The sequence below is a fragment of the Anomaloglossus baeobatrachus genome, chromosome 2 (assembly GCF_048569485.1).
Source record: "Anomaloglossus baeobatrachus isolate aAnoBae1 chromosome 2, aAnoBae1.hap1, whole genome shotgun sequence".
Classification (NCBI taxonomy): domain Eukaryota; kingdom Metazoa; phylum Chordata; class Amphibia; order Anura; family Aromobatidae; genus Anomaloglossus; species Anomaloglossus baeobatrachus.
In genome coordinates this window covers 797293444-797305669 of record NC_134354.1, presented here as the reverse complement: position 1 = coordinate 797305669, position 12226 = coordinate 797293444, and the positions used below count along the sequence as shown (strand labels likewise).

General features: G+C 46.0%; 1 protein-coding gene across 1 annotated transcript; it reads left to right on the top strand.

Annotated features, from left to right (window-relative positions):
• Positions 1-2528: 2528 nt before the first annotated feature.
• LOC142290124 (polyunsaturated fatty acid lipoxygenase ALOX15B-like) lies at positions 2529-11968 on the top strand. Its single transcript, XM_075334057.1, has 14 exons — positions 2529-2666; positions 2884-3088; positions 3527-3623; positions 3708-3827; positions 4358-4461; positions 5917-6089; positions 6167-6313; positions 7057-7260; positions 8844-8930; positions 9137-9306; positions 10093-10214; positions 10952-11052; positions 11447-11617; positions 11698-11968. The coding sequence occupies exons 1-14, from the start codon at positions 2529-2531 to the stop codon at positions 11950-11952; spliced, it is 2094 nt and encodes a 697-aa protein (XP_075190172.1). The 3' UTR covers positions 11953-11968.
• Positions 11969-12226: the final 258 nt, after the last annotated feature.

Genomic DNA, 12226 nt, shown 5'->3' with positions numbered 1-12226 from the left:
AGGAGCCAACTGCCTGGCTCCGCCCCACCTGGTGTGGACATCATCCCCTGGAGGGAGGCAACAAGGATTTTTGGGTGTGTGTGTGTGTGTGGCTGGTGTGCCTAACCGGGGTGTGGGGTGTGTTGTTGCAGTACCTGTGACGTCCTGGCTTGTCCAGGGCGCCACACTATCACCTCACCCACATCCTTTCTATAGCCCTTTAACAGATCAAGTTGCTTTATTTGCTCCCTGATCTTTAAGATTAACAATGCCTCTCTCACTCCGTGGTTTTGCCCAGTGCGTTTAAATGAAATCTATTGACTGGAAGGGCTCAAATTCAGAAAGAATTGACCTGCTGCAGGTGTCATCACAAAGACGCTGCAACGTGCGGACAGAAACTGAAATCTAAGTTTGTTGGGGAAGGAAATGCATGCAATATCGGATCAAAACTGCACCCCACAAATGCAGCATGCCCACAAGGCTTAAGCATATTCAAAGTAATTATTCTTACATTCTATCCTAGTTGGCAGTTTTCCTGTTTAAAAATCGATAGGATGGATTGCTGGATCGCCTGCATCTTGACATTTCCATGGTTACAACGTTAAGAAGAAAGGAATTGGATTGAGTCTTCTTGTTTGACCTTCATTATTTTTTTATTTTTTTTTTTTTTTTTTTTTTGTATATTTTTTTGTATTACTGTATCTGTAATGCTTTGTCTGTATATATACCCCCTTCACCCCCTGTTTGTCTTTTGCCACGTGATCCGGTACATTATATATATTTTGGGTAATGCATGTATGTGCAGCAGCCTATGTATGTAAACAAACTGCTTGATTTTCCGGTTTGCCTGGTCCTGTATGCAGAAAGGGTGCAGGCTTGTACATATTTTCATATCTCTCTGTCATTGGTACATTATATGGTTCTATATAGCATTACATGCTGCTTAATGGCCCTTTAGTGCCTATAATATGACCATGGTTGCACCATATGATAAGATTTGGTGGGCTTTATATGGCAACAGAAAGGGAGAAAAAGAAAAAAAAAAAAAAAAAAGTGATTTATTCCATGTTTTATTAACCACTGAGTTATATTTTGTTGATATTACATATTATTTGTATCGATCCATTTGTATTTTTGATTTTTGTTTCTTCTCCCAAATAATGTAAAACAATAGCCTATATGGCACCTGTGTTTAAATCTAAATATAGCTCGTGGGTGGTTGAATATGCGCAGTAACAACTTATCTTGGCATTCTGCTTGTTTTCGGCGTTTCAGCTTATTGCGCATGCGCCGGTTACGATATTTGCGCAACTAGTGGTATTCTTCACACTAGTTGGTGGAATATGTGTGGGGACCATCTATTTCAGCATCTGCTTATTGCGCACGCGCCGGCTACGATGCTTTACGCTGCTAGCATGATTATCTACGCCGCCTGCTATTTGATGTTGCTAACGCATGCACATACTACATTTCCTGTGGCTCTTTCCCATTCACATGACTGTGATCACGTGGCAAAATGGCAGCTTCCATCGGGCGTCTTCCATTTCCACAGCAACCTTTCCTTGCCTCTTTCTCCACACGCTGGTAGGCAATTTAGTAATTATGTTCTAATTATGTTGTACTAAATAAAAAGGCACATTGCTTCCATCATTGCACATCTCCCCTGAGGAAGCTACACCTTGTTTGTAGCGATACGCGTGGGGCTCATACCTCACCCCTCCACTCCTTGCCTGCACCCCGTTGTGTGTCCATCCGTAGGTGGTATTGTATGGGCTATTTTTGCTTTAAATCATGCTTATTGGTGGCGACATTGCTGCATTGCCAAACCACCACGGCATCTACTGGGACTCTGATCTGTCTGATTGATTTTGCATTTTCCATCTGCTTATTTGGTGGTCCCAGTTTATGGACACTGTGTCTTAAATCATTGCATTATTATATGTTTGTGGGGTTGGGGCTCTTTGAGGGTGTGAGGTATTCTTTGGGTGTCAGACCATTGGCACTCTCAGTATGTGTGTTTCCCATAAGCTGTTTTGCTTTTTTAATTGATTTTAATCGGTTGTTGGTATTTGTGCCTATTTCTATAATAAAGATATTTTTGTATATTTATCTATTGTGGTGATCCCACTTTTTTCGCACATTCTTTTCTCTTGTTGATGCATACTAGTTTTCTAATGTGCTAAGTGGCTTTGATCCCCTCATATTTTTCATTAATCTGTTTTGGTGCCCTCCCCTCCCACTGTTGTACACATATTCAAAGTAATTGTGCGCCCCAATGTTCTCCTGCCCCAGCCACCACCCTGGAGTGACATGTTACTGCCACTGGAGGACTATAATCCTGATGAAAGCTGATGTCTTCTGCCTGGTATCAGACCTTCTTGCACGGATGTCGGGGCCCCAGGCTGCTGTTGTCGGCTGTTGTCTACTGCTCTTAATGTTTCACACATTTCTGACTTGTCTGTTCTTCTGGAGGGCATGGCTCCTATAACTGATTCCACCCAGTGACCCCCAGTCTTGTCTATGTACAGAGTGGAGCGTGCACTGAAGAAATGGGGCTCTACAAGGTGACTGTGGCCACAGGATGCTTCCACCTCTCTGGGACCATTGACACGATCTCAATCAGTCTTATTGGGGTAAATGGAGGGAGTGAGAAGAAGGAGCTGTCCCACCTGTGGTTTCCCGATACGGTGAGTGGTCTCCAGTCTGCCCAATCCTTTTCTTGGAGAAAATGGGTTGTTAACCAGATCAATAATGGAATCTGAGATCTTGAGGATATTGGTTCTGGCCATTATAAACCAGTCGATGGGAGAGAATCTGCACCTGCTCTAGACACATGGGTCAGTGATTACATCTAGTAGATTTTTGGTTGTTTGCCCTAATGTGGGGTCCATGTTCTCTTTTCAGGTGTGTGACTTTGATGTGACCATTGAGCAGGATGTTGGAGAGCTGCGGTCTGTGGAACTCTACAAAGATACCCATGTGTTCCCTGTCCAGGACCACTGGTACTGTGAATATGTCCATGTCACCTCCCCTGATGGGAAGCTCTACCAGTTCCCCGTGTACCAGTGGCTTGTTGGTCAGACTAGTGTGGTATATCCTGAGGGGACAGGTAAGTAATCCTGAGTAGGTAGAACAATCCAGGGCATACATAAAAGGTCTGCTATAGCGGCCAACTCTCTACACAGAACAGTCCTGGTGACTCCTGGCCACGCCGCCATTTCGTTATGATCCTACAGAGTTGATCCAGAATAAGGAAAAAACTGTCCAAATCTGGTGTGAATGTAATATACATGATCTGTCACTGACCCTGAGATTTGACTTCCACCATTACAGCTGTGGAATGCTTATCATCCTAGTGAACTATAGTGCTTTAGTCATGTGGTAGATGGTGGTTTTCATGAAGAGCTGCAGATATTCCCCTTCCCTCAAACTGTGAGACTATAGTACTCTACTTCACTTTGATGACAAAATTATATCTTCGGCATGTAATGGCCTCCAGCTGACACGTTCCTACAGGACGCACGCCTATAGTCAGGTCTTCTTTCAGGTGTTGTATTATCCGGAAGTTCTGGTAATGTCTGTGCGGATCCTCAGACAAAAAACCCGATGGAGGATGAAGAGCTGGAGAAAAAAGGTGTTTTCTTGTGAGTGCCCTTTGCCCAGAATTAGGAGGCAATCCATGTGGTACCCCAAGAACATGCCCCCATTAATGTCTAATCTTGTTACAGATGGCATCTGCACCCTACAGAGGTCCAGAACTCTTTTGCCTTTTGTAACGTTGATGAGCTCTTCAATGAACAATCTTCTGAACTAAAGAGCGACGGCTCCCGGATCACCAAGATTCTGTCGTGAGTTTCACTAACTGGAATTACACCAAAGTAGGAACCTGGTGATGTAGGATTACCATCTATCCAATGTGGTGTATCGTCAGGACTCCTCAACCTCTGAAACCTCACAAGATGGATTGAGATGTTTGGGCCTCTACATTAGAGGTGCAGGGGGAGTGACTACATTAAAATGCTGATCAATTAGTTCTTCTAAAACTGGACCAAAGAGTCAATTATGTTGCTAAACTAGAGATGAGTGATTCTCCGATGTTCTGAGAAGATCTGAATGAATATTTGGCAGTACGATGGCTCAATGGCTAGCACTGTACTATGTATTGGGCCGTATGGTGGTCAGCACTGTACTATATATTGGACAAGAATTTTCGTGCTCACCAGGAGCATCAGTTGTGGGCTCCTATAGAAGGCCTCACCTGAATTCCAGAAGTATGATGGTATCATAAATTTACAGTGTACATTTTAGTCTCCCTAGGGACACCAGACCCAAGTATTGTCCATCACTAATATTGCACTAAATGTTTGTTTCTTTTCAGGGAACTTGACTTTGGAATAAAGGAGTTCACGAGATCTACAGATTCCTGGAGAGAGCTAGATCACATCAACATGGTCTTCTGCTTCAACAGAACCAAAACTTCCAGTGCGTTTCCTCTATTTGGTTGGGTCTTTTTTCTGCCCTCTAATATTTTATTACCTTCTCTTACAAGCAAAAACTAAAGGCCTGAGATACTTTAAGGCTGTAGTCTACATACAGGGAACACAGCTTGGTGGTTACAATACACAGTAGCTGCTGCACTTTTTGGTTACTATTTGCTCATGGTGAAGTTTAGGACATGACTATAATGGATCAATGTTGACTTCACTCAAGGAACATGCACAGACCAGCTTCTGGCTAGTTCCAGAGGATGACTGTTGCTTCCACACCAGCCTTTAGTGTGTGTGTGTGTGTATATAATAAATATATATTTTTACCTCCACTGAGTAATTCAGGTAACTGTTATTGAGCTTTCAATCCACATCACAGGCCTCCAGCAGACATCTGCTATATGCTGGTCCCACAAACTCATCCTAGCCCAGTGATGGTCTTGCTCATGGTTGAAACCTTCCATAATCCAGGCCATACTGGCATCTCTCCAGCTGCTGATTTACAACCTCCAGGGCCCTGCAATCTGATACTACTTTGTTAAGCTAGGTTCACATTTCCATTAAATTGCATCAGTCACAATCTGCAGCTATGGTAAACACAATCCGTTTAGCGGATTCCGTTGTGTCCCATAGACTTGTATTAGTGGCAGATTGCAACTGATTACCTTGCGTTGCATCCGCTGCGCCACTGTCAGCCATCTTTGGACTGACCGCCGGGCGGGAACAACTCAGAATGTAACGTTGTTCGGGCTGTCAAAATTAACGCACCGTGCAGGAATCCGTCGCCATCCGTGAAGCTTGTAATGTATGTTAATGGTGCTGGATTCCGTCATGCTCTACTGAGCATGCCCAGCATGTTTGGCACACCCAATGGGGTGTCCCAAACACAAACTAATCATGACTGATCTGTCAAACGGTCGCACAGCAAATGTAACTGACGCGATGGATCAGTTTTTTTTTCACAGGATTCCTGTCAAAGGAATCCTGTGAAAAACACATCCGTTGCATCAGTTGACATCTAAACGACTGATCCATTGCTGATGGATTTAAAACGGAAATGTGAACCTAGCCTTACAACTCTAGTGGCAAAGCTTCAGTCTCTAGACCATGGCAGGTGGCATGTGATGGCTGAGGTTCTAGTAGACCACAACCCAGATCTCAGTCAATTGTCAACACTCATAGATTAGAATCTACTTAACGTCAGGCGGCTCTTGGATGGTTTAGTTGGGTACTTGATTTCTGGCCGATGACAAATGGTGGTAATATCTCCATTCTTGTGGGATAGACTTCCACCCCCCCCCCGAAGGCACCAGTCTCTGGTTTGATTTATATTATTGGAGCCCTATATCACGGATGTTGACTTTTGGTAGGAGACTCCAGTGCTAATGCTTTGATTTGGCTCTTGCTAATCTCCCTTTCTAACCAGTTTTCTCTTCTCTCCCTTCCCCAGATGAGGTCTCCCGGATCTGGAATGAGGACTCCTTCTTTGGTTACCAGTTTATGAATGGAGTTAACCCAATGCTGATAAAGAAATGCATCAAATTACCAGAAAACTTCCCAGTCAGCAGCAGCATGGTGGCCTCCTCCCTGGGGTCCTCCACAGACCTGGATAAAGAGCTGGAGGTGGGGTGTCCCAAGTGGTGACTCCTGATAATGACACTTGTGTATTAGGTGAGGTAACAAAATGTTGGCTCTTACAGAATGGAAACATCTTCTTGGCGGATTACAAGGTTCTCCATGAAATTGTTGCCAATAACTCTATTAATGACCGTCAACAATACATCGCTGCCCCCATATGTCTGCTGTGGAAGGACCCACAGGATCAGCTGCTCCCCATCGCTATCCAGGTATTGTCATGTCACCTCTAGCTTCTTAATGTGTTATCGATCTCAATCCTCCTGCATTTCACCTTATTGGACATCATGGACCTGAGATGGTGTCCACAGACTTCCAGGACCACCAGCCTTAAAGTATTTATGGTTTTAAGTCAAATAGATCTGAGTATGGGACATCTTGGGATTAGGTGGAAGAATCTGTCTAAAGAACGTGGCATTATAGACAAACTATGATTTCTCTGAAGGCTGTGATACTTTATCCCATGGAGGCCCTTTGTGGAAATCGTACCCTTTCTGCCTGAATCCCCCAGTCTACAGCTTTAGTACCATTTCGACCTTCCCCAATGATGAGATTTGACCTTGTATTGATTACATGGTTCGGTTTCTACCTGATCTTGGTGAATCTATTATGTAGCATGTGACTATGAGGGGGTGGTGGAGTTGTAGTATGTAATCAGAGACACAAAATGGAAGGAGATTCTTAGAATAATCTGTCCTTGGACTGACCTGTCAACTCTACCTCCAAATTGGGAAGCTATTGATGAGCGAAGGCTATTCTATATAACAATGTATTCTGACTGCAGAATAGTGAGTGCAGCTGTGAAGTACAACACACAATATAAATGCTTTTTCTAGATGGCCTCTATCACCATGGTCACTCTGGTCTGTTCGCAGCATTATATAAGCTAGGCTATAGATTCAATAATCTTTGCCTTTTTATTGCGTTTTTCTAAATGTGCTCAATTTGCCATTAGTTGGGTCAGACTCCAGGAAAACGGACACCGATCTTCTTGCCTAGCGACAATGAGTGGGACTGGACCTTGGCCAAGATCTGGGTGCGCAATGCTGACTTCCAGGTCCACCAGACGGTTTATTATCTGGTCCACACACATCTGGTTGCTGAAAAATTTAACATCGCCACTCACCGACAGCTGCCTCGTAACCATCCAGTGTATAAGGTGAGAGGCGTCCATCCATAGTTAGATCCTAAGCTTCAGCAAATCTGGGATATGGACTTGTAGTAGAGCTGAGCATTGTCTAACTCCATAAATATGGTGGAACTGTCGCGGGCGGGGAGGAGGGTGTCAGCACACTACGCTCACCCCCTTCTGCTCGGGTCCGGCGGCCGCTGCTCAGTGGTGGCTCGAGCTGTAGGCCGGATCCCGGGGGTTCTCGAGCGGCACTCCTCGCCCGTGAGTGAAAGGGGGTTGTTTGGGTGTGGGGATTGTTTATTGTCCGTGACGCCACCCACGGTTGTGGTGATTTCACAACCGCTGCTCAATATGGGGATCCCGGGGATGGTGATGCGGAGCAGCCAGGTGTTGTGTTGCCCCTCCGTGGGTAGGGGTTGGTGATCCCGGTGATGAGATGGGAGATGCAGGGCCTGGTGGGCGCAGGGACGCGGGGGCAGCGCTGTGCCTTGTGGTACTCACTCAGCCTGAGACGTTGACACAGTTTTACGGTAAACCACACGGCTGGAAAGACTGTTCCCACGGACGGCTGCACTTGCTCTCCCAGTAGGTGACGGTGATGTCCCTTTTCCTTGCACCTTTGTTTCTGTGTTGGTAGCGATGGGTTCCCACCGGTAACCCGCTCCCCGGCTTCAAGCTGGACCGGAGGAGCTCTACTCTTTGCCCGCAGGCGCTGGCCCTGAGAAACTGGTGCCCTGGCGGTGGCGGTGTTTCTGCTACAATGGTTGGGCTGTTGCCTTCAATCGGGACTTGGTTGTTGGGCGATCTACGTCCCCTTCACTGACGGATTCGGCAAATTATGGCGACTCCTAGCCTTGCCGGGGTCCGAGAGGCCCCTGCCCTGGTGCTGACTGTCCTTGGGTACACTGCTCCAGACCGCCGGGCCACTACCCGTCCGCGGTCCTTCCAGGAACTTCCAAACGGTCCCCCTCCAGACAGTCACCGCCGTTGCTGACCTTGCTGACTCTGTCCTGCACACAGCTGGACTACTTCAGGCTTCTTTTCTGTCACCTTTCACCTTCCTTCAACTTCTCCTACTCCTCCTTTACCACTTCCACTTCACTTCCTTAGCTCATCTTAGCTGTTTACTCTTTTCCGTCCCTAGCTTATCGTGCTTCCTCACTTTCACTTCCCTCACTGTTCTGCCTGGTTCTTCACGCCTCCAGAGCTGTGAACTCCTCGGTGGGCGGAGCCAACCGCCTGGCCCACCCCCTGGTGTGAACATCAGCCCCTGGAGGAAGGCAACAAGGATTTTTGGTTGGCCTTGATGTGCCTAACTGGGGTGTAGGTTGTGGTGGTGCATGACCTGTGACCCCTGGCTTGCCCAGGGCATCACAGAACCATCAAAGGTCAAATCTGCAGTCTTCCCTAGAAGGTGGAAGGTTGTCAGGCATGACCTATGGTGGACACTTGCAGAGTCACTGATCCCTGTGCATACGCTCTAACCAGTGGTAATCTCTCATGATGACGAACACATCCACTGATCATTGATGGCTTGTTGTCTTGTTTGCTCTAATCCTACAATCTGCGCTCCACCAAGAAACTTTCATTCGATTCTCATTTTTCTGCAGCTTCTTTGCCCTCATCTAAACTACACTTTGGACATCAATACTCTCACAAGACGTGAACTCTTCGATCTTGGTGGTGTCTTGGATCAAGTAAGACCCTAGTTTATTTATAATCTGGTGGTGGGTCTGTGACAACATGCCATAGAGGCTGGTTGTCAGGATCCCAAAGCTGATTGCATGGGAAATATGAAGATAAATTGAGTGGTGGGTATGTTGTGAAGCTGCCCGTTAACTTATTATTTATTTATTTTTTTTTTTTTTTTATATAAATATATATCTCCAACTCCTCAATTTAGATCATGGCAGTTGGTGAAGGGGGAATTGAACGTTTAATGCAAAAGGGCATGCAGGAGGTGACATACAGCGACCTCTGCCTGCCTGACGACATCGCGGCCCGAGGATTGGAGTCCATTCCCAACTACTACTACAGAGATGATGGGAAGATGATCTGGGAGGCGATTGAGAGGTGCTGTAAACGTGGTGATGGCGTGCAAATCTAGATGGGATGTCGTTTACCTCTATGGCCTTCTCTTGGGCCTTGTTGGAAGTTAGATGAACTCTTTAGGGGAGGGAGTGAATTGATTAACCCTTTTTCCTCAATTTTTGTGCTCAGACCTTGGTGTGTTGGGACCTAGTCACCATTGAAAGTTTTCCTCACTGATACTTCATGCCACCATTTGTAATCTCTGCATCCAGGAAGGAGGATTCTGGTCACACACTGCATGTTTGAGCTTCCACACACAGTTTATGTAGGAGTCAGGTCTGGGCAACCTACTCAACCTTCTCCACTATAGGAATGGCCTGCAGAAAGATTCTCAGCCATAGCTATGTTTCTTTGGCTTGCTGTCTGCTCTGTGACCAAGAGGCAAGTCACTAGAAAACTCTTAGCCAGCTCAAATCTGTTGCGTAGGCCAATATCCGTGTACCACATGTGATCCTACCACACACCATGGCTGAGCACTAAGGGAGTAGTGTAAATGCAAGCCAGAGACAATACATGAAGTCTGTATCCATATCGATATCAGATATATGGTGTTCTCTAGGCACTGGGTGCTTGCACACTGCTGCCCGTATCCTCGCCCACAATCTCAGTAATGACTCCAAACCACTCGGCTAAGTCTTCTGCACAGGATCATCTGAAGATTCTCCTCTAGGAGCTGCTCTACCTCCTGATTGTGTGGATACTAAGCAGGAGATGACTCCATCGTATATAGGAGGCTGTGATCTAATCAATCTTTCTTTCTCCTTCCAGCTTTGTTTCCAGCATTGTGCATTTTTATTATAAGGGGGACGAGTCTGTGCGCTCAGATCCACAGCTGCAGGCCTGGGTGAATGACATCTACACGAAGGGCTTCCAAAAATCTGAATCCTCAGGTACTAGAACATCACCAGAGGCTCAAACAGGTCGAATATGATAGGTAACCTAGAACTTAAACTATTCCTGGGTCACATTCAGAGCTGTGCTCACTCTTCAGCTATTAGAGTAAATGTGACCAGGAATACTGGAATTCCTCTTATTTTTAGAATTTGGTGTTTAGAGCATCTGTCAGCAGGTTTTTGCTATACAAGCAAAGGACAACATGCTGTGGGGGTTAAACAGATTTCAGTGATATAGCTTAACATGCTGTGTTTTTTCTTAATGATGGGTTTTCACTGCCCGATTTGGAGCTCACATGATGGCTAGTCCAACCACATCTCTCCTATGATAAGCAGCTCACTGTCAATAGACAATGTACACAGCTGTGTGAGCGGCATTGTCTTTGAGCTCCTATGTCTAAACAGTTCACTGGGTGCTGCAGCTGCAATACACGGTTGGACTTGGCATCTTTGTCTACATCATGCTGCTCTCAGATAAGATGGCAAAAACCTGCTGACAGATTCCCCCTTAATGCATTGGTCATAGTCCCTGCAGACTGTGGCCCATCATCCACTGTGCTGTAGAGGTTTGGCATCTCATTACTTTTGGTGTAGCAAACTTGTGACCTGGAGGTGACTGTTACTTCATACTAGGGTTGGTCAATGATCTGTAAAGCTCTGCTCACATCATGCTGTTTTGAGAAGCAGATCACAAGCACTTCGTTTCCTCAGATTTTATCACTGACCATATACAGGAGTCCCATCCTCTCTGGAGACCATGTCTTCGCTGGTGAAATACGTGACCATGGTGATCTTCAGATGTTCTGCTCAACATGCAGCCGTGAAGAGTGGTCAGGTGAGTGGCAGAAAACTGAGAACTAGCCACACAATGCTTCACACCCTCCTGCCCCCCCATTCCCAGGCCACTTCTGGTGTCCTGAAGAGCATCTTCCCTCACGCTCAACCCCTGGGACTTCTGCATTGTCTCCTCCATCACTCATTTTCATTAGCAGAGTACAGACAATCAACAACTCTGCTGAATGTTATTAATTCCCTGGTGAATTAAGGTCCTCCCCATGTGATCTTCTAGGAGAGCCTTGCAGTTACCTGAAGGTCAGTCCAGCATAAGGACATCCCCCCCCCCCTCCCCCATATCTAATAGTCTGTTCTACATAATGAGCTGTTGTAGTGTAACTTGTCCTAGATGTTTGCACATTATTTGACCATGGCTTGTTCTGTCCCCATGTCAGTTTGACTTCTATTCCTGGATGCCCAATGGACCGTCCTCAATGAAGAGCCCCCCGCCCTCCGCCAAAGGGGTCACCACACTGCAGACTGTCCTGGATGCTCTGCCTGATGTTACTACCACTATTACCGGACTGGTCACTGTGTGGCAGCTCAGCACCATGCCCAAGGACCAGGTGGGTATTTGCCAGTGTTGTCTCTTTGATTGCTTCTAATAATACAAACTGTAGCGTAATGGATGCAACTTCTATTCCAGAGACCCCTTGGGTATTACCCAGACGTGCATTTTACCGAAAAGGCTCCTCAAAAATTCATACAGCAGTTTCAGGAGAAACTTGCTGAGATATCCTGGATAATTAATGAGCGGAACCAGACGAGGCGCGTGCCCTACCTGTACCTGGACCCCAAAAACATTGAGAACAGCATCTCCATGACACCATATTATCTGCCTCCTGGCTTCTTTCATATTGTTATGGATGCACTCTATAAACCTCTTGCTCTTTTGTCATAAGGCCCTGGGTAGAATTGTGGAGACTAATAACTAGAAAATAAAATGCTGATGTCACATTCTTGTGTGTTGTTCTTATGGGCCTTTGGTCTATCCGATAGTACTGACTAGGCTGGAATCGGATGATTTAGACGCACACTGGTCCATGTCAGTATGGCTCCTATATCCCACCACTTGTCCTCAGTCTAAGGGCTGATCTTAGAGCTGATGCCCCTAGTAATGTGCAACCTTCTAACAAAGGGCCCCCTCCTGATGTCCAACACTTGTCCCAGACCTA